The 23196-nt window shown below is 38.5% G+C and overlaps 3 protein-coding genes across 3 annotated transcripts; 2 read left to right on the top strand and 1 right to left on the bottom strand.

Annotated features, from left to right (window-relative positions):
- Positions 1-2: 2 nt before the first annotated feature.
- slc48a1a (solute carrier family 48 member 1a) lies at positions 3-3495 on the top strand. The gene is made up of 3 exons (XM_026155075.1): positions 3-727; positions 1276-1443; positions 1604-3495. The coding sequence occupies exons 1-3, from the start codon at positions 598-600 to the stop codon at positions 1738-1740; spliced, it is 435 nt and encodes a 144-aa protein (XP_026010860.1). The 5' UTR covers positions 3-597; the 3' UTR covers positions 1741-3495.
- Positions 3496-3913: 418 nt separating this feature from the next.
- On the top strand, positions 3914-13057 carry LOC113013939 (solute carrier family 26 member 9). The gene is made up of 21 exons (XM_026155183.1): positions 3914-4975; positions 5834-5960; positions 6168-6307; positions 6433-6543; positions 6690-6865; positions 6968-7132; positions 7219-7371; positions 7501-7583; positions 7678-7825; positions 7911-8024; positions 8145-8222; positions 8329-8424; positions 8516-8622; positions 8710-8779; positions 8866-8958; positions 9049-9186; positions 9335-9586; positions 10108-10162; positions 10525-10661; positions 11407-11466; positions 12547-13057. The coding sequence occupies exons 2-21, from the start codon at positions 5836-5838 to the stop codon at positions 12568-12570; spliced, it is 2325 nt and encodes a 774-aa protein (XP_026010968.1). The 5' UTR covers positions 3914-4975; positions 5834-5835; the 3' UTR covers positions 12571-13057.
- A 6949-nt stretch (positions 13058-20006) lies between these two features.
- Positions 20007-22893, bottom strand: tmdd1 (transmembrane and death domain 1). The gene is made up of 5 exons (XM_026154610.1): positions 22779-22893; positions 22216-22407; positions 21791-21910; positions 20806-20949; positions 20007-20325 (listed from the first exon to the last, which is right to left on the bottom strand). The coding sequence occupies exons 1-5, from the start codon at positions 22846-22848 to the stop codon at positions 20090-20092; spliced, it is 762 nt and encodes a 253-aa protein (XP_026010395.1). The 5' UTR covers positions 22849-22893; the 3' UTR covers positions 20007-20089.
- Between the last annotated feature and the right edge of the window lie 303 nt (positions 22894-23196).

Here is a 23196-nt window from a genome sequence, read left to right as displayed (position 1 = left end):
GAAGGGGGTTTCCTCTGTACAAAGATATTTAAAGGGGAGGTGATAGTATGGCAAATTTTTGTAAACAGAGCATAGAAATTCGTTTTTTCCCTGAATTAGCAATGCTAGTTCATTTGTTTGTCCTTTGTCGTGTAACAGCGAGTGGCAGGTAAAGACCAATAACGAAAGTTTTTTACTGAAATAAATATTTCCTCTGCGGATGAAGAGGCAGCTCTCCGGGGTGGTTTTGTTTTCTCGATGATAGCCTAACATCTTTGCGGCGTACATCGGATAAGCTCGTCTGTTGTTATTTTGATGTTGCTTGCTAGCTGGAAATCTTAACGCCATTTTCGTCTTTGTATTACGTACAAGGCACATGAAGTGACTGATCTCTATTTCGAAATAGAGTTTTGCTAGCAGGGATAGCTGTCGGTCTCTCCCTGGGTCCTCTTTAGCGGAGGGGAAATTCATTTCGTCCTTTTCCTGTAGCTTAGGGTATTGCATAATGTGGCAGTAAGCTGTGGTTTAACCTATTAATAGTTTGTTTTGAGGGGAAAAAAATACTCCTTTATCTTCGACGACGGTGCTAACGTTGGCTAACAGTAGCAATATTCCAACATGGGAGTCACCAACATATACATTAAAATAGGATATGCTACTGTTGGTACTGTGTTTGGACTGTCGGCTTTCTTGGTCTGGAATATCGCATATAAACAACCATGGACGGCGGCTATGGGAGGCCTGTCAGGTATGTTGAAACACATAGCATTAACTAAAAACACTGCAAACAGTTAATGACTTTATCACGGGATATCGGCGCATTTAGCCATGTCAGGCATCCTAATCGCGATGTAGGCCTGGACAGTTAAGCGCCATAATCATATAACGACTCTTAAAATTTAGTCCGTCACTGAAATCTTTATAAGATACAATGCATTATTGGTACATTATGATTTTTAAAAAAAAATTGTAATGATATTTTTAATGCTAAATTATAATTATTTATCTTTCAAGTAGAAAAACCGTATTGTTCTTTTTTAATTAACTTCAATAATTGAGTAATTTAAGTGATTTACTTGCATTTCTGAGTATCATGTAAATTTTGTTTTAAAACACATTTTTTTGCAGAAAATTTCTAAAATAGTAGTCTTTTCTTGTTTTGTATGGGAGTAGTCTATTACATTCTATTACAACACTGTAATTTCCATAAATTACTGTCACGTGGTGGTTTTCTGTAGTCTTCAGGCTGCAGTGTTATCATACTCAATCGAAATCTGTGTTTTTCTGTCTTGACAGGAGTTTTAGCGCTCTGGGCTCTCATCACACACATCATGTACCGTCAGGACTACTGGCGAACCTGGCTCAAGGGTCTTAGATTCTTCATCGCTGTTGGAGTATTCTTCTCAGTTTTGGCTGTGGCTGCCTTTATTATCTTCCTAACTATGGCCATCGCACAGAAGCAATGTAATCTTGTCTTTTCTGTTCCTGTTTTTTTTTTTTTTTTTAATGAATTTTGTATTGTTGTTCATTTATGTTAAAATAAGTGACTGACAATTCAAATACTCAGAGAGGTGAGGATTGTTGTAACTCTAGTAGTAACCACCTTGTTTTTTCTGTCCCACAGCTTTCACTGACCCGAAGAGCTTCTACCTCTCCTGTGTGTGGAGCTTTCTGACCCTCAAATGGTCTTCCCTCTTGGCCTACTACTCATACAATTACCGCCAGGAGTTTGCGGACATCAGCATCCTCAGTGATTTTTAGTCAGTACTCATTTTAAAGACTTTGGTGGACTTAAGGGGTTTTAGGCTGCCAGCGGGAGATGGACAATGAGCTTTTATAATAAAGAAGAGGAAAAGCAGACATGGCTAGATTTAAAAAAAAAAAAAATCATCAGACTTTTATCACATGGTGCTGCATTTGCTGCACTTGCTTAACAAGCTCTGTATTTGCATAGTAACCTGTTCTCCCACTTTTAATGGCCTACGTGCTACAGTCCTGTAGAAATTGTAAACCTCTGAAAACGTCAGCTGCTTTTGAATGAATTTGTGGAGGACATTTGAGACGTGCAGGTGGTTTTAAACAGCTACATCTTTGGATTGTTTCATTTTTAAACAGTCAGAAAATCCCCTCCATAACAGGCTTTTAATCCAGTGATTAGTGTTTCAAATGAAAGTTAAAATACTCAACCATAAAATCGAAACCAAAATTAAAACCATTTACCTTAAAAGTTATACTAGCTTGACAGCGAGTGATTGTTTTCATCCAAATTAGCTCTCAAACAGTCAGCACTCAACTGCAGAATACTCATATCTCCTGATAGTCACTGACTTAATGTTTGAGAAGTGTTTTATAGTTATTATAGTCCAGGATTTGCTAGACAATACCAATACCACTGTTCAATACCAAGTTCTTTATTCTGCTGCACTACTCTGCTATTGCTATTGGCGCTTGTTATTTTAGTATCACGACTAAACATTATGTGTGAAGCATTACTACAAAGATCAAGCTGTTGCAGTGCACTAACAAAAATGGCAACATTATCGAGAACGTTTTGTTTATATAAACTTAACTGAAACTTGTTCACCTTCACTTCTGTGTACAGATACAAATGTCTGTCTTAGATGAGTTAAATATGTTTTATGTGCATCCTACTTTTTGATGAAAATCCTCTGCGGCATTGGTTTTATACAGACTCATGAAAAAATGTATACACTCACTTCTTTATATTTTTTCCCCTACAAGTCCATGTACATGTTGCTACATGTAGCCACGTATCACCAGTACTTGCAGCATTTTACTACTGTTGGCACCATTCACAAACAGTACTCTCAGCTTTTCACAGTTTTTGTTTGGAAAATGACTGGTTCTCATAACATTTCTGTCATTGTCAATTTATTCGTTGAACTATGTTTTTGGAAATTTAGCTGCAGATATAAAGTTTTGTGTTCTCATCGAAAGCTTTCTGTCATGTGAAATGTTAAGAGCATTCATGCTTCTGTAAGAAAGGAAGAAGTGCTCTATTGTTCTCTCATTCTTGAAGGCGATGCCTTCATGTGAAGTTTGTGCTTTTCTTTTTGTTCCACCAGAGGGAGACTTTCATTTTATGTCGAGAGGTTATCTGAAGTCTGGCATTCCTCTTTTAGAGAAAACACAAATGGAACTACTATATAATTGCACTTTAGTCTATGATATTGATGCCATTGTTTTGCACACAAATTCTAATACAATGGGACAAAATCATGTGTTACACATTGTCATGTCTGTCTCACCCTTTTTTTGTGAAAAGAAGGTGTTTGTATGTATCATTTTGTTGCAGTTAGCAGGATTACTTGTATTCGCCAAATTAAACTGGTTTGTAATTGGTTTAGTTCCAGCTCTATCTTATGTCTACCCTTTTCCCATAACATATGTAAAGTAGTATTTTTGTTTGTGTGTTTCTGTTGATAAGTATGAATATCAGGATGCTACATGTATATAGAAACTGAACCTATTAAAATACATTTATTGGTAATTACATCTTGTGTCCTTGCTCGGTAGCACACTGATGAAACGGCACATTTGGCAATCAGAAGTTTAACCAATTTAACTACACTGCTCAATAAATTAAAGGAACACTTCAGTCAGAGTATACCATCAAGTCAGTTAAATTTCTAGGACATTGATGTGGTCAGTTAAGTAGCAGAGGGATTGTTAATCAGTTTTATTTAATTTGTTTTAGTGAAATTCAACAATGAGACAAGCCTTCAAACAGGAATGTTTTTATAGATGGAAGCTGACATTTTTCCTTCCTCATCTCTTCTGATGACTTTTTTCACTGGTTTTGCATTTTGCTAGAGTCAGCATCATTACTGGTATCATGAGTCGGCACAGGTAGTCCAACTCTCCCAGGACAGCACATCAGTGTGTGACATTGCTAGAACGCTTTGTCAGGGAAGTCTCCAAAGCATGGAGGAGAATGTAAGCTCTAGGAGAGCTGGACTGGGCAATAGAAGGCCTTTAACTCATTAGCAAGACCAGTATCTGATTCTTTGTACAAGGAGAAACAGGATGAGCACTGCTGCAGCCCTATGAAATTGCCTCCGGCAGGTCACTGGTGTGTATGTTTCAGACCAAACAATGAGGCACAGTCTTCATGAGGGTGGCTTGAAGGCCCAACGCCCTCTAGTGGTCCCTGTGCTCACTGCCTGACACTGTGGAGCCTGATTAGTATATTGCCAAATATTACCGGAATTGGGAGTCCAGCACTGGTTCCTGTACTTTTAATAGATGAGACCAGATGTTAAAAGGTCAGGAGATGCCATGGAGAACATTATTTTTCTGGTAACATTGTTCAGCATGACTGGTTTGATTGTGGATGGACGGACAGACCTCTACTGGCTAGGCAGTGCTTGGCCTCGTGGCAGGAGTATGCAAGCAGTTCCTGAAAGATAAAGGAACTGAAACAGCTAACTGCCCCTCACACTCGCCTGGCTGAAACCCAGTAAAACAGCTCTGGGACATTATGTTTTGGTCCATTCTATGCTACCTCAGACTGCCCAGTAGCTTAGTCATCTGGTCCAGATATGGGAGGAGATCCCCAGAAGACACCATCCATGGTCTCGCTAGGAGCATCCCCTGACGTTGTCACGTATGCATATCTTGGGCCTTCACATACATCTGAATACAATTTTGAGTTGCTACAATGAAAATTCAGCATAATGGACTTGCATGCTGTATTATTTTTTCACTTTGATTTTTTTGTTGTCTTTGAATTCAGCCATCTATGGTTTGATAATGATAATTTTCATTAAATGATGTGGCATCCTTATGATTTCATTATGTGTTTGAAAGTGTTTCTTTAAATTTTTGAGCAGTGTATTTCACAGCACCAGGCTTTATCCTTTTAAGCTCCACCCAGCAGGTGTAGAAGGTCTTTAGCATTACTTCAAAAGTAATCAAACAAGTCTCATTTGAGTCAAACATCTGCAGACGTGCTTCAAGAGTAAGCAAGGCAAAAGTAAGTACAGTGTCTTAAAATTTCTGTTTTTTATTTAACATTGTACAACAAAATTTCTTTTTTTATGTTGAGCTTTAACATCTGTCTAATTGTGTTTGCCTTTACACACGGCATTTTAGTCAGCTGCAATCAGTCACACTACAGGCATACACCAGTTGTTAGGAATCGCTTATTTACATTAACAGGTTATATGTAAGAGATGTAATGTAATATCCCTAGGTTGTGATATTGATAAGATATATTATTCACACAGTATTTCCATATTGGAGATTTATTTATTAGACAAAAAGGCTAAATCTAATTTCATTTTCTTAATGCAGTTATATCTCTTTTTAGCTTTATTTCTTTAAAATCTTCTTTTCCTGTTTAGTGTTTAACAGTTTATAAAAATATAACAACAATTACAACTGACAGCTGTTGGATCATCTGTTCAATATAAAAAGTAAAAATATCTGTGTATTCATAATGTATTGTATTGTCATTCTGGTGAAAAATAACATAAGTTTTTCTCCTGCATGGAGAAAAGGATTACCGAGGACTGAATAAACTTGTGCATGATCTTTTATTTACCCAGTGTAGATCAAACATTTTATTAGTCCCGTGAAGTTTTGGCTGATCTTTCATTCATCAAGGTTAGATAAGGACCTTACACTTAAAATATGGGCCAGGTTTAGTATCGGGAAAGGTGAAGTATAAAGTTCCAGGTATGCTGTTGAGTTTTTATGGATACTTTCATGAATTAATGACAAATTTAAACAAAAAAGACACCAAATGACTTACTATATTAATGTGTTAAATTTCACTTTGAAGACATTGCATAAAATATCTGCCTGCTTAATATATTTTGCTATGTTGTAGCCATGCAACAGGAAAGCCCACGTTATGTGATTGACAGGCCGGCATATAACCTCCCTGACTTTGACAGAGAATTTGACAAAAAGAGTCGACAGTTCCCTGTTGGAGAAAAAGTAAAGAAACTCTTCAGGTACCGAACTGCAATCTTACTGCACAGTCAACATGAACAACGTGCTTTTCTCTCACACAAACTCTTCTGATAAGCCTCTGTATTATATTCAAAAGCACGGGGATACATAACTAGAACTCAAGTTTACATGTGTGTTATTGACTTTTATAAATGAACAAGCAGAAAACCAGAGATCTTCTAAGACAGTTTTTTGTTTTTTTGTGTTAGATGTTCTGTACCCAGGCTCAAAGGATTGTTACTTAAACACCTGCCGGTTCTAAGCTGGCTTCCCAAGTACAAAGTAAAAGAAAACCTGCTGTGTGATGTCATTAGTGGGGTCAGCGCCGGCACCATTCAGGTTCCCCAAGGTCAGTCAATCTTCTACTCTCAGATAACTCTGTATAACAGCCTTTGACTGATGCTAGCTGGTGGAGTGGATAACAGTTTTTGTGTTATTTTTTATTATTTATTTGACAGCTTCTTTTCTTTCCAGGCATGGCTTTTGCTCTCCTTGCAAATCTTCCTCCTGTCAATGGTCTCTATTCCTCTTTCTTCCCCCTCATCCCATATTTCTTCATGGGCACTGCTCACCAGATGGTCCCAGGTAAATCAGAATGATTTATCTACAGCAATTTTGTGTGATGACAGTGATAAGTTACCAGAGCTGCATGGTGCTGCACTGAGCCTGACTTTGCCCGCTTTGCAATATGGCAAGGAAAATAGATGTGACACCCTACTTTCTATGTCTAGGTACTTTTGCTGTTCTCAGCATTATGGTGGGAATCGTGTGTCTTAGGCTAGCCCCTGAGTCGGATTTCAGTCATTTCAATGCCACTCTTAATGCCACAGTAGTGGACACTGACAGGATGAATGAAGTTCGTCTGGCTATATCTGGTACTCTGGCTTGTCTCACTGCAATCATACAGGTACTTATACCACTAAAAGCTCAGTCCTTTAAGGTAAAATCTGAAAGGAATATGGGATATAGTTTAAAGGTGGCACACTGAGTATGATTTATGTCTGTGCAGATTGGTCTTGGCTTCATGCAGTTTGGGTTTGTAGCCATCTATCTGTCAGAGTCGTTTGTCAGAGGCTTCATGACTGCTGCAGGACTGCAAATCTTAATTTCAGTGCTCAAGTACATCTTTGGCATCACAGTGCCATCTTACAGTGGTCCGCTGGCTGTTATATATGTAAGTTACCCATTCATTATTAAAGAAAATATGATCGGATACTTTGCAAAATTATGATTTGCTGAAAATGATTTCTTTCCAAACAGACTCTCAAGGATATAATATTGGGCCTTCCTGATACCAATATAGCCTCCTTAGTCTTTGCTTTGGTCAGCAGTGCAGTTTTGATTGTGGTGAAAGAACTAGGTTTCCACTTTCGTCATAAACTTCCTTTCCCTATTCCTATTGAGATCATCGTCGTAAGTAGTTAAAATTTTTTCTTTTAGATATTTGAGATAGCTGTTGCACAGATGTTTTTCTGGGTGCACATAAGAGAATTAACAGTATATAATAGAATGTAGCGTGATTTCTGTTCCTGTTTTACACAGGTGGTGGTGGCCACAGCCATCTCAGGTCCGCTGCATCTTCCTGAGATCTACCACATGGACATTGTGGGCAATATTCCTCTGGGGTAAAGCAGACATCAGCTTTTTTGTCCTACTGTTATTCATGAAAGTCATTAAAGAATGTTTAACTCTGATTTGTTTCTTGTCTCTGTTTTCTAGATTTCCTGCACCGATCCTCCCAACAGTGAGTCAGTGGGAAGACATGTTGAGCACAGCTTTCTCTCTGGCTATTGTCGGATACGTCATCAACTTAGCTATGGGCAGGACACTGGCAGCTAAGCATGGCTATGATGTGAATCCCAACCAGGTTTGAAAAACTGCATCTCTCTTAAAAATGTAAGAAGTGTATTTTATTTCACTTTTGTCAACACTGAAATGGTCTTTTTGAATAGGAAATGTTGGCTCTAGGCTGCAGCAATTTCCTTGGGTCTTTCTTTAAGATCCATGTGATCTGCTGTGCTCTGTCTGTAACGCTGGCTGTTGACAGTGCTGGAGGAACTTCACAAGTGAGTGCAGATCATACTCAAATTATAACTAAGAACCTACTGAGGAAGATTTAGTATGGACTATAAATACAGCAAATGTTTACCAAAGCCCCTAACTACTGCACTACTGCTCTCTTGTAGTTTGCCAGTCTGTGTGTAATGCTAGTAGTAATGGTCACCATGCTCGCCCTGGGAATCTATCTAAAGCCACTCCCAAAAGTAAGTGGACATAACAGTGTGAACCTGAAATATCATACAAAACATACAGACGTAAGAGAACAACTGAGACATATTAAGTAACTTCAGTTATCTTTGTTTCTCCAAGTCAGTGCTTGGAGCGTTGATTGCAGTAAACCTGAAGAACACGCTCCTACAGCTCTCTGATCCCTTTTACTTATGGAAGAAGAGCAAACTGGACTGTGTAATTTAAATTATTTGATATGATATTGAAGCATAATGCAGTGGGGGTTTTTTTACTATATTTTTTTCATGTCTTATTGTCTCTTTTTTAGTGTGTGTGGGTTGTGTCATTCTTGGCCACATTCTTTCTAAGCTTGCCTTATGGTGTTGCTATCGGAGTGAGTTTTTCCATCCTGGTAGTTATATTCAAGACACAGTTGTGAGTAAACTGTATGAACATGTAGTACATTTGAACCAAAAATGAGCTCTACTGTTTTAGTTTTTCATAACTACGTTTTCCTTACAGTCGCAATGGTTCAACAATTGTTCAAATTAAGGATACAGATATCTACAGAAATCCAAAGACGTACAGCAAGGTATATTAAGTATATATCTTTTTTTTTTTACCATAAGAAATTACTTGGGGTGAATTGCATCTCATTTTTTTGTAACAACTCCACAGGTCATGTCAGTAACAGGTGTGAAAATAGTTAACTATTGCTCACCAATCTACTTTGCAAATGTGGAAATATTTCGCCAGAGAGTCATCAAAAAGGTAAGACAAAATGGCCACTTTTCCCGTCAGGCAAGGTTGGCCATGTGTTCATGTGACATGTAAATGTTTATATAGTATTTGTATACCTAGACTGGGCTGGACCCTGGCAAACTTATCCTGGCCAGGCAGAAGTTCTTGGACAAAGAACAGAAGGAAAAAGTGAAACAAGATAAGGACAAAACGTCAAGAAGGCGGAAACTCAGCTCTTTGGTTAACATGAAAGCTCAGGTAGGATCAAGTTCATATGACATCAGACTCATGTAATTTACGGGCCATCCAACTGTTGATATATATCCCACTGAGTTAAAGGTGATTCACTGAAAGTACAACTTGTGACCTTTCTGTACCTTTCTGTATTTGTTTCCTGTAAATCTAGACCATATCTCAGCTTGAACTGCAAAATGACTTTGATATGAACGATGGCAGTGCCAACAATGCTGAACTTCCTACAAGCTATGTCAACTTCCACTGTAATGACATTGAACTTGGTGAGCAGTTGCCTGACCAAGAGCCATCCAGTCCCCCTGTTCTCACCCTGGAGCCTCAGCCAGTGCCCTTCCACACCCTAATCCTCGACATGGCGGGGGTCTGCTTCATAGACCTGATGGGCATAAAAGCATTGATAAAGGTTATAAAGTTCTCTCCTGTGCTAACAGAGTCAGGATTAATACAATATAGGATTAATGTAATGTAATATAAGTACACTAAATTTTTTAAAAAAATTTTATGGTGCAGAAAGTAACCATAAAAGATTAAAGATGCAGTTATTTTAGATTGGAAAATAGTTTAAATTGGCAGCAAAAGTTTTTTGAAAGGGGTTTTATTATGTTTAATAATATAAAATGGATGTCTAACAGCTAAGTTAATTAACACAAATTATAATTTCAGAGAATTTCTCATTTTGATATTCCCATATCAAAGAGACTGAGGCAGTTATGTCCAAATAGAAAAAGAGAGCTTCTAACCTGCGTTGAACACATTTTTGAATCATGAAAGGATGCCTTACTTTTTTCTCAAATATTTCATTTTCAGTTAGCCAGATGCTGTTCAGCCGAGCCTTTTTATGAGAGCATTAATAATTGGATTTCGTTGTAAGTTCATGTATGTGCATGTCCATGACAGGTTTTCTTTCTTTCATTTTCCACGCAGATGAACTCGGGCTACACGATGCTGGGCATTAAACTGTACCTGGCTAACGTTCAAGGTAAAATCTTAAACTACCTGCATTTGTTCACACCTGTTGGCTACTCTGTACAGTTGGCATGGCAACAAAGACCTAATCATTCATAAAGCACTGAGTCCATTAGCTCTGTGAAGTGCTCTGTCAGAGGAAAACAAGTTAGACATTGCTTAACATTTTGTGCAGGTAATCTCAATTTCCCAGCGAGATAAAGGGAAGATCCACAGTGACTGTAGTTTATCATGCTTGATTACTTTAAAGCTGCAAATTTTCTTTTGTTTCCTGCCTTAGAGAATTGTAATTACAATACTACAGGCGCGTTAGGCAAAATCACTACGTTTAACAATGTCTTTGTCCCTGTATAATATTAGTTGCCTTACTTTCAGCCCAGGTGTATGAAGAACTGGAGGCCGGGGGAGCGTTTGAAGATGGCAATATTGCCCGCAGTAATCTCTTTCTTTCTGTTCATGATGCCATTCTGTTTGCTCAGCAGACCTCTGGAGAGAGGGAAGTCTACTCAAAGGTAGGCCTCTCTGCATAAAATAACCTTATCAGACAAATCCTTTTCAAAACATCACATACAAACACATGCTGTTTAAAGCCTCTAAGGTTAGGGATATGGGGACAGATTAAACAGAGGAGAAAAATATATTTTTTTCTTAAGTGAAAAATTCCTCTTCTTAGTACAGCTTTTGTCACCTTATCTGGTTCAGCAAAGGTAAACAGAAATATCACAGGGTTTTGTGACAGAGTAAGCGCCACAACAAACAAAGCTGTACGTTACACCAAGGTCATGGCACATGCTGTATGCTCTGTATCTGATTTAGTCTCTCATATTGTTTCTCATTGTCACATGAGCTAGAGCAGCCTTTTTATTAATCTAACATGACATACACACCATGGAAGACAATAGCAAATTATTATAGGTGAAAAGGTAGAAAATTGTTAATATTTTTTTAATTCAGAAGATTAATAAAATAGATTATGTTGTACATTTCTAAATAGAAAGTAAAATAGCTCTGTAAAAATTGGTTACTGATAAAAAAAATATTACTTAGCATGGATAACAAATGATTTTAAAGTATACTTTAGTTCTGTAATGCAAAAGTCTAGGTCTTTGAAGAGCACTTTGGAGTAACTGCTTTCACACAGTTAAAGGAGATTTCATTGTATGCCAACTGTCTTACTGCATGTCGTGTCAGTATTAATAGAATCACATTGTGTACAAGCCTGTTTAACTAAAATATGTGAAATGTTGTTGGCTGCAGGCCCAGGGAGCAAAACACGGACTTGATTTTAACATTAATGAGGAGAAGGATCTGGAACAGGTACACGGACGTTTGTTTGCACAACCTGATACAAAATGACAGGTTCACCTACTTATTATTAATTCTGTAGCGAACATTCTGTGTCTAAGAGTCACTTTACTTTTGCAGGAAATGTTTTGAAGTGAACAAGAGCAGAAGAAACATACTGAAGATATTGTCAATAATCTTGACATTATTCTGCAATTTATGAAATGCGTTCTTGCCAAAATCCGTCCTCTGCTTAAACTTTCATCTTTTATCCGACTATCTAAAATTTTCCTATGTTCTACCTTGATCAGTAATCAGGGGCAGTATCCAGTACTTCACGTCACTGGCAGGGGGTGGCACGTACTAGCGCAAGAGACACTAGCAACAAGCAAGTGCTAATGAAGGGAACTCTGGGGCTCAGTTTGCCTACCTTTTACAATAACCGAGGAGTGAACTGCTGACTGCGCAGTCATACAGAAGTGCTCCTTTAATTAAATGAGAGTGTGCATGGCCACAGCTGTGAGCTACAACTAGCTGAGCAGTCTGGCTAAGCCCCTGTGGAGGTAAGGAACTGCAAAAGGCTAAACATAAGTGAAAGGAAGATTACATAGTATCAGCAGTTTCATGGCTTTGTTGTTGCAAACTCTGTTAAGCATCAGAGTCTTCATAACTGTCCATAAGGCAGAATTGAGCTACAACAACCAAATAACACTCTTAATTGTTGCCTCTTGCGCCAGTATAAACTGTAAGAAAGAGAAATGTGTGGGCCAGATAACTTGTGTTTGTGTAGCAGGTGCTTAAAGGCCTGTGGTGTCTAGTCTAACAGCAGGCTGTCAGTGGTGTTGGTATGCCTGTGATGCATGAATGGATTTATAACGCTATTAAGAAATCATCCTAAGGTATTCTGGCACACATCTGCTCCTCTGCTCCCCTTCGTCTCTGCAGCAAATTGGCACCACAAGTGATTACAAGGTTTCTATGGCCATCAGCTTTAATTTGGAGCCTTGGGAAAGTCTTTCATCGCTTAATGCATGTAAGTGTCTGTGTGTGTTTGTGTTTAATTCATCACCTGCAGCTTACACTTCTCTTTCTTCTCTGCCTCATTGTTTTCAGGCTGCCTGTGTGGACTTGATTTGATTTAAATTAAGGGATATTTTGATTGAAAGAATTAGTTTGACTATTGTTTGACATATGGTTATGAGCTATTATTGTCCTACTTTTCTTGACTATAAATGTTTCAATGTACTGTGTAAGAAAAGGCAATCTCTCTGTCATTTTTCATTTTCCATACACAACACTAGCAAAAGCTAATAGACCACTATATTCATTTGTTGTACTAACTTTAGCCAGTATAGCAGTTTTTATTATGTACATGTGATAACTCATTAGAAAAAAGTTTTCAAAGGAGTCTGTGCAGTCCTTTGAAATGCAGAGGAGTTCAGCTCAGTGACAGCAAGGCGCCCAAATCATCACCCCTCCACCCCCCTTGACAGTTGGTATGGGTTGTTTGGCTGTGGGTTGTTTGGGGTGGTAGAACAGGTCAGCTACTAACCAGAAGGTTGATGGTTCGATCTCAGGCTCCTCCAGTCTGCATGCCAAAAATATCCTTGGGCAAGATACTAACCCCATGTTGCTCTCCGATGCATCCATCAGAGTGTGAATGTGTGTGAATATTAGATAGTGAGCACTTAACAGCTTATAAAAAGTGTTTGTGTGACTGGGCGAATTAATTAGCTGTATAAAGTGCTATGAGTGCTCAGATAGAGTAGAAAAGCCCTATATAAGAACCAGTCCATTTACCATTTGTGCTGATATACTATGTTTGGTTTACCAGACGTGGTTCTCTGGTTCTCTCTGCATTGTGGTCAAACATATCTACTCAAGTCTTATCTGTCAACCTTTCCAAAACATACATGCTCAGTTTTTTTTTTCTAATGGTGCTGTCATTAACTTCAACATTTAACATGCTCACTGAGGTCTTGGTATGTTATTTTTCATTTTCTTTGAACATTGAATGGTTTGACTTTGAATTTGCTGGGACATGCAGACTGTGGCAATGTGTTAACGTACACCTGAATAAACCAATAAACAGCCAAAATGTATTCTTTTATAGAGGCAGTCACACTTACTGACCATCAGTTAATCAGATGCATTTGATTAGCAGTACCTGGCTGTTCCTCTTAATTCCTATAGCTCCAGTATTGGTGAGGACTTCATAAAGTCATTTGAAAATGTTATTTTTCAAATTACTGTAGTATTTAATTTCAATCACTTTCAATTAATTTCCAGTTTTTAATGTTTTTTTTAAATTTTATTATTTTTTATAAATGTTATGTTTTTGAGTTTCAGTTATATTATGAAAGTTATTAGTTATTGGTATGAATCAAGATGTCTTTCATTGCAATACAAAAACAACACTCTGTTAAGACAAGTCCCTCACATTCATGTAGAAATCCCAAACTTAGTAAGCATCTACATTACTTACTCTTCCCTGTGCTAAGAAATTTTGATAATATTGATTGTTGGCCTAAATCAATTTTCTTTGTATTTTTAGTTAAATATGTTACTTCATTTGTGTTGTTTTTATTTTTATCTCAAAAAGAAATGATTGAACGATGAAATTAAACGAGTTATTTGCAGTAACATTGTGAAATTTCAGTGGTCATTACTGAGCATTAAATTACTTTACAGTAACAATACTGTAGGCCTATGCACATGTTTGTGTGTAAAGCAGGCCTAGCTTAAAAACACCAGGTGACTTAATACACAGTAGTTTCTTGCACTTTAGGAGAATCTTTTAATTTGCTTCCATACTGTAAAAAACAAAAGTAACAGAATACAGTAAATAATGTATGCAATAAATATATGGATCACAGAAACATGTCAGTCATAGCTTTTGAAATCGTGTGGTTGCAGCTTTTTGTGAATTGTTCAGAGTGAAAGGGATTAAAATACTGTAACACCCCCAAGCCACTGGTTCACATCGTCTATGCACCCACCCATGAATTCTGGGCAACTGTTTATTCTTATTTGGTGTTGTTACAACTTTACAGTTACCATCATATTTTATTCCTTTCTAACGTATTCAAATTGAACAACAGACTTTGGACTACTTCTGTTTTCAATCGGACCCCCTTGATACTGTGACATTACTCCATAATTACTCTTTATCAATGAAGCAATAGGTAGAAAAAAACCAAACCTTTCTGGAGGTCAAACGATGATTACACTGAACTATGAAATACCTCCAGCTAAATCCCTTTTCAAATGAGATGCTGTTATAATGGACTAGCTTCTTAATCCTATAATAGCAAGTTCACATAAAAATTAATTTTACACCCCTTGCACATTCATTGACCATGATGGTTTAATTAACAAGGTTCCTTTTAGAAATCTGAGACCAAGAGATTTATGTATTAAATTTGTTTACACGCCCAGTGGTTTCATACTATAGAGACTAATTGCATGGTGTCAGAGGGTATCTTCTCATTGAGTTATGGGACCTTGTCATTTAGCGCTCGTGTACTTTTATGAAGCGCCTTCCCTGAGAAAATATTTAGTTCTGACCTTTCAAAATCAGATTTAAAATTGGAGCGCTTGGATAAAGACCCAGGAAGCCAAAGACTGTTGTGCAAATTGGATGTGGGCTTGTGAGCCTCATCTGAGGAAATGAGGATGATGGAGAAAAAACATATCACTTCTGTAAATTTAAATAATTGTTGTCTGACATTGATCAATTGACAGCAGTTGGTGCTTTGCATATGCATTTTACAGGCCTGTGTTTGGGGATCTGTTCTGCATCATTAACAAACTAGTTTTAAGCTGGGGCATCATAAATCTTGATTGTGTAATGTCAGCAAATTGTCTTTGGACAGGGTTTGTTTCCAGAGTTGCAAAGAGCAAATGTGACCAGTGATATCTGGTATTAATTAATGCTGCCTATTGTCTCATTCCAGTAGTTCAGCAGCAACTAAATGCACCAACAATGGAACGTTCTCTTGTGATTAATTAAGGCATAAAATCATTAAGTCTGCGTGTCTAACTGAAAGATGGTTAATTATTTATAGTTGAATTAAGCCAGAACCCCACATCTGATTGAAGATGCTGTTCAACCTTCTTGCCATTTTTGTTTTCCTCCTATATCAACTTGTAGATGCACTGAATTTACACGCTACCATTATTGCATTAAAAGCAAAAGCAATGCTAACTAATTATTTCAAAAGCCACTGACCTTCATTAAATGATTGAAACTACAAACAGCAGAATTTTTCTGTTGAAAACTCAGAGTTGGCTTTATTTTTTGTTTTTAACAACTTAATTGTGTGATTTCAATTTCATAAACAGTATCATAAACAAACTTGCAACAAGAAGATAACTCTTTAGAGAGATACACAAATTTGACCTTGCTAATCAAGACAGATTTGCAGCTATTGTGTTGGACAGGTATGCAAGTGAGGTGTTTTATCATCCTATCAAGTCATTAAACAGAGTGGGGGTGCTGTTTGCGTTCCTGTCTCTTACTAGATTAAAAACAACAACAACGCAACAAAAACCAACCCCCTCCCCCTGCCAAAAAACAAGTGATGACTATAGATTCTGGCTCCTTACTGAGCCCTTCAGTATCAGTGGGGAAATTAGACAAGACAATGCAAAACAACGCAGTGTGGTGCAATGCTGGGAGAAGTCATTAGAAGACTACACAGAGTGTAGAACAGAGCCACATGATGCTTTGCAGCATGTCATCAGGGGTGTTATGAGTGTTATTACACAATGATAATTTAATCGCTGCTGTACAATTATTTCATTTATTTTGAGAATTGAATGATAAGCTCACAGCCCAATTTAGAAGATCTCCATCAGCACTGATGGAGTGTTTGTATGTTCAGACTTTTAGAACCGAACTGTTCAGCACAACAGACACTTGACTTTAGAGACCATCACTAGGCATAACTGGGTGCCTACAAATGCCTGTCACATGGAGTATGCTGAGACCATTAACCGCATAAGCATTAGTGAAATTGCCACTTGCTTCAGCTGCATAATATAGCAGAATCATTAACACAAACATATTAGCATCCCAGTGAGTTCTACATGAAAGTGATCCATAAAATTTTCCATAAATGCAAGTCTGAAAGCTGAAAAAAGGGGGAAAATAGGAAAAATAGGAATAGGAATAGGAATGGGCTTCAATACCAGACCAGTTGAGACCAGTTTGGCTTGCTCTCTTTATGCCTGATGTCTCATGGGTAAATCTGCCTTTCTCTGGCTCAGAGGAAACACACCTGTCAGAAACACACAGGAGAAATCTTCTGCTTTTATCTCCACAAGTAGACAAGCCAAGCAGCCATTACTGAAAACCCTTTACCAGATGTTACCATGACTTTGCTGTTGCTCACCTCTTGGTTATTCATAACCTTTCTTTGGGGGAATTCAACCTACCTTTGGGATGACTTTTTCTAAAGTCTTAAATTAGAGCTAAAATAACTTAATCTGTTGTAAAATGTATTAACATTCCCTGATTTGAAAGCATCATGCTTATCTTAACATGTAAACTGCTGCACACAATGCACTATTCTATACAGTAGAATAGTGCAACCAGATATTTTTTATTCTTTAACACCCCCCCCCCCCCAAAAAAAAAACAAATAAATAAATAAATAAATAAATAAATAAATAAAATAAAGGGAGATTTATGGTGGAAGTTGAAGTTTCAGCATTGGCCATTTACTATGTTTAGGCATATGAGGCGTTTTATTGTGACAACAGTACACAGTACTGCTTAGTGATTCAGTGTGCCTGACTCACTAAAACTCTAACTGCATCACATTATGACCATCTGTTCACCTTTCTCTTGCATTTTATTAGATGACAACTGCAGGTGAAACTGCTTTTCTATGGCTGCTCTCGGAGTTAAAGCAATAAACGCAATATACAAACTCACTTTAAAACGATAAATGACAATATGCATTATTTTCTGCTTTTATAACATGGACATTTATTATAGCCATTAAAAATTGCTCATAAGTAGGGTTCAACCCCATTCACAAACGCAATCAAATGATCATGCAGAATCCTGTATTGACGTGCCATAACCACAGGATGGCACTGTGGCTATATCTGTCAACCCAGAAAATCCTCCTGTCTGATCAGCACTAAGAAACTTTGAAGAAGTCTCAGACACCCCCCCCCCCCCCCCCCCCCCAAGGAAACCATGAAAGGTAAAGTTGTGAAAGCTGAAGTCGAGGCGATTAAAAAAAGTATGACTTTAAAAGAGCTGGTGTTGTGATCTTGTTTCCTGTGATCCATATATATTGAGCAAAGGCAGAGTGATGGTTGAGTGGGGACTGCAGCACCTCAGTGGCCCTGCAGATGAATGAAGATGCAAATGGAGGGAGGGGGAAGTTAAAGCCTTTAGTGACACTAAGCACACCCCAGAGGCCCTGGTGCAGAACGCTCAGCCTCAGCACATCAAGGACGCAGCCCTCTGTCTGAGCGTCCCCTTGGCACGCGCTACATCCAGTCCGTCTACATTTTCATCCAGACAAACACTTGACTCCTTATGCCAAGCTGAGCCAATGACAAGAGACAGATGTGTCCTCCTCAGAGAATCCAGTTTGATAAGCTGGTCCACAAACTATTAAATAACCCAAAGAAACCACAGGAAAAAAACCCTCCTTCTGTTTAACATGAGAATGGATATGCCTGGAAACCGTACCTTCAGACGCTGGCATCGTCTTGGCTGCAAATGTCAATTTCATGTCACATTCTCTCTCTATTCAGCCATGCTATCTGTGATTGCTACATCCTTTGCATGAGAATGGCTTGAAATGAACGCTGGCCTATTCTTCGGATCTCTGGAAATGACATGAATCTTAAAGGATGGGGTTGAATCCAATCACATGATCAGGCTTTACTTTATAGAATCTAAAATGGTGCACCACATTGTATCCTTTTACAGTTATGAAGGATGCCTCAACAAGATTATGGTGTGCTCATAGCTTTCTTTGTCAACCTTAGTTGACAAAGTAACTAGAAACTAAGCTTTCTGGTGGGACCTTCTCTATGCTAAAGAGTGTCACAGTTATGATGCAGGCCCCCTTGTGACATGTTGTTTCTGTGAGTCATTCAGGCATACAGAACTCTGGCTTTCCTCTCCACTGGTTACAGAAATACGGGTGAGCCCACAGCAGGTGAACCTGTCATACTCAGCACCTGCAAGATCCTAACAGCCAGCAGGGGAAAACTGAAGGACAGAGGAAGTTTTGTCATGAAGAGTTTTACTGTGCCACCTGGGAAGCTAAGCGACGAAGGTGAAACACAATGTTGTTTAAAGACACATGGCGAGAAAGACAAACTGTTACAAAATGTCATTACTGCATGCTACAGGGTTAAGGCTACATTCTGGCAATGTAAGGCATCTTTATTTTCAAAATCAAAGTCAAAGAAGTGTGAATTGCCTTATGCATTTGAATATTATGGCAAACCAAGAAGATTCGAATTCAAATGACATCACTGTAAAGGGAACCCTTACGATGTTCTAGGATTTTAGGCCAGTGCTTCGGTAATACAACAAAACTCCGCACACACTTTTGGTCTTAGAGCTTTGCTCATACAGCTTTGCTTGGCACTATAATTTGTTTAAATGTTGATTTATGAACTAATAGTCGGTAATTGCTACTTAGTGCCACTGTTAATCCAAGCTGTCTGACTCCTGAAGCACATTAGGCCAGATTTGTATAATGAAGTAATTAGTTCAATTATGACGAAGAAAGTAGTGTTAGAGTAAGAAACAAGAAGCTCGAAAGTACTCCAGCGCCGTGAGCTTGTTTTCTATCTTGCAATTATGAAACTGTTTGTCTCAGCAGAGTAAGTAAAAAAAATATTCTGAGAAAATGCTTTTCTTAATTAAAACTTGCACATGTCAACAAAGTAAATTTGAAATTAGACATTTGTATTTTGTTGGTCTTCCGATACAAATTCTGGACTGACTTACTGCATCTCAAATATCAAGTTATTTCAGCTTGCTAAGAGTCCTTCCCACTTTACACTTTCAAAAAATATAGCCCTGTGTTTTCTGTTTGGCTTTGTCACCCGCTGGAAGCTGCCATCACAACGAGTGCTCCATTGTCTGCTAGCATTGTCATTGTTATTAGTCTTTTGGATTGCCTGTGGAGGTATCGGCAGGCTCCGGGGAAGCAGGCGCCAGGCTGGATAATTAGTTGTTCTTCGATGCCAGACGGGCACGTTGCCGTCACTTGGAGGGGAAATGGAAGGTGGCATCACTATCACAGTAACACCGGAACAACCTTTGGTGTAAGGGCTGGGTTCCAGCGCATCTGTCACAGTACCAGTCATCTACCCACTGGCAAGACAATAACACTTACCAGTCTAGCAATACACACAAGGATAATTATTTGATCTCAAACTACATTATGCTTGTCACATTTATCATAATTAGCAGTAGTGATTTAGAATCGATATTTAGGTCCTGCATTGGTTCTGGTGATGATTGAATGTTTCAGGCATATTTCTCTGCAGGACTTACCAGAACAGCAAAACCAAAGAAGACAAAATATTTTCAGCTTTTATTTTTGTACACTTATTTCATTTTTGATAATTGGAATGTTTACATCTGACATTCCAGAAGCTCCCCAAACTACATGGCTTTATTGCTGGAACTGCTGGTGGCTCTGGAGTGACAGTTCTGAAGCCTTCCATGAGAAATGTGGACAATGACGAGGAGTAAAGCTGTGCCTATGAGCAAGGTGCCCCCGAAGCCCAACAGAAGACCGTACAATACTGGCATAGCTACATCCAAAGGCCCCTTCTGGTACGGAGGGACGCGAACCTGCTCCACAATCAGATCCAGGTCACGCCATGTCAGATCGCTAACTAACAGACACACAGACACACACACAGCACAAACAGGACAGACACACTTACCATCTCAAAGGATTATGGGAGCATTTCTGTCAAGTTTTAACTTGAATGAAGCACCCAGGAGACTGACGAAATGGACAGGTGATAATTACATTTTGGGTTTCCTAACTGTCCTGGGAAATATTACTTGTATAGCGAGAGTGTTGATACTGAGAAGTAATGAGCTGGAAGCATGCCCACGACCACCAAATCTAATCTGTCATCTCATCTAAACACTTAATAGATTCAGGGTTCAGTGAAACATTATACCATTTGTCATTCATGGAGTCTCCAGAGGAATAACCCAGAAATCTCCTTTGGACATCTGTAGTCACAGATCTGGGCTTAGCATGGACACAGATGCTAAGACTTAGTTGTCTATCATGTTTTCCTGTTTTATGATCTACCAAGCTCAAAAGTGAAAAATTCAAGCTTTGAGTTAAGTGATCATACCCGTTCTTTTTCTGACCCTCTGGTGTCCGCGCTTTTGGTGTTTTGTGTCTGAAACAAAGTTTAAAGAGTTGACATATTTGTGATAATCTTCAACATAGCGCTTCAGGCTCAGGGCTTTGTCCTGGTTGATGTTCTTCCCCACTTCTGTGAAGACAAAATAACACAAGCGATCGTTATTTCTCTGCATCTCAAGGTATAAATGTGTTTATGTATCCTATAAAAGATTGTAAAATTGGATTTGATTGTTGTTTTTTTGCAATGACCATAATTACTTCTAGCAGGAGAGCTCCTGCTGTCCTTCAGAATAAAACAAAATGAATCTCTCAGGTTTCGATGTATGAGTAGATCTCTTCAGAAATGCAATCAAGTGTAAGATAATTGCTACATTTTGCATCCAGGCTTTTCCATCAAGGCCCCCACTCCACCCCACCCCAAACTCCAGCTCATCTCTTCCTATCCTTTCCTTGTCTTTTTTTCACTCCAAAGCTGCTGATGAAAGGAGCAGATGGTTTGTTCTGTGGCTGGTGTCAGCTCCACTGAGTCCTCTGTCAGATCATTTACACCTCCCTCTACCCAACGCCACTCGGCTGTGGACTTGTGTGCACACTGGACTGCAACACATGCCAACGACTGGCATTCTGCAAAATATGCCACTTTTGAAGTTCCAATTAAAATAAATCTCAGAGTAATGAAGCAATTATACACTGTTGTTAAAATCTTGAGGAGGCCTTCTTGACCGAAATAAACCAATTTTGAAAATACACTGCCATGTACCCAAATGAGGCTTTGTTCTAATTTCCTTTTGTCAAGGGACATGCTGTGATGTCTGCTCATAGGGATTTGTTCCTATCAACAACACTGTACTGTGTATAAAAAGTCAGCCATTTTAATTTGAAAACCACTACATTAGTAGCACAACACAGTTGTTCTGTTTAAAAATAAATGATTCCATGCTACAGGAGGCAGGAGTCACCATTATTCTCACCAGTGGCGATGTCTGTTCTGCCGATGTGATGCAAGGCACGTGAAAGCCTGTCATAGTAGGTCTCCTTGCCGTACCTCAGCAGCCAGTCTGTCAGGGCCGTTTGGCACTGGGCTTCACTATCTAGTAAACACAAAACATATAGCCCTCAGAAAGACTTTTCTTTGACTGTCAGTTTGCTGCCAGAAACTCTCTAAGCTGAGCTGGCTGTGTGAGAAACAGACAGGTTTCAAGGTGCGCTTTGTCTTTATACCTTATTACAGCTCATAGCATCTTTTCATCTCTCGCTAAAAAGTTAACTTTGCATTATTTGTTCTATAACTTATTTTTGCATTGAAATGAAGAGTGACACTTAATGTTTAATGTATAAATAAGAAGCTTGTGACTTATGTGTTGCTGTCGTCCTCAGATGTAGAAGTTTAGCTAACCTAGAGCAGAAGGCGTCTCTCTCTTGGCTCGAGGCTGGAGACCTAGGAGATTTTTTTCTGGCGAGAGGCGCTGAAGGTGCTCAAATATGTTTTCCTCTGGGTGAGAGAGGGCAGACAGGAGGTCCTCACACTCCCTAGGTGTCAGCATCTCCACTAAACGTTCCAGTTGTTGGACATCAATGTCTTCCGCCACTAAACAGCCATGACACAAACTACTAAAAGCGGTGCATAAACTCAAGGAAGACCACCAGTCTAACCAACAACATGGCAACGTGACCCTACACTGAAATCAGCTGCTGTCACATTAAATGTCATGCTTAATGAAGCATGGTGCAGACACAACAGAACATTTCTGCAGCACGGCTGTGCTTTCAATTAACAAGTGCCGCTTTTATGGCGTGAAACTGTCATTTTATCCTTCTCATCTGCAGTGCATAGAAACTCAATAATTCATACTTTATAACAGAGAACAGGAAAATCACAAATTTCATACTTCCTGTGTCAGCTCCAGTATTGCTGTCTGCTAATGGATACGAACCCAGCATAAGAACATTTTCTCTCACCTGTGTCCTCTCCGACTGTTGAACTGTGTAGCAGAAAGAAGAAAGAGAAACAAAATTTCAAAATGTCCATGTCAGCTGTGTAGACCGATTTAATGCTGCTAACAATCAAGGATGTTTATTTCCAAAAAGTCTAAATGATCTAGAATTCAAATGTAAACAATGTAGCTGAGTCAGTTTTGTTTTGAATATGACTGGAATCTATTTTTTGTTAATCATTCATTAATATCTTTGGATTAGTAATATATCTATTGTATGTCAAGGGTTATAGTTAACAACTTTTTTAAAAAAATCTTTATTTAAACAGCAAAAATATCCATTGAGTTTACAAAATCTATTTTACAAAGATGTCCTGGCAACCATAACAATAGTAAAAACAACTTATCATTTTGGGAAATGGAAAATTCTAACAAGAAAAAAA

This window comes from Astatotilapia calliptera, chromosome 20 (assembly GCF_900246225.1).
Source record: "Astatotilapia calliptera chromosome 20, fAstCal1.2, whole genome shotgun sequence".
Taxonomy (NCBI): Eukaryota; Metazoa; Chordata; class Actinopteri; order Cichliformes; family Cichlidae; genus Astatotilapia; species Astatotilapia calliptera.
The sequence above is the reverse complement of the archived record's forward strand: the minus strand, read 5'-3'. Positions and strand labels throughout refer to the sequence as shown.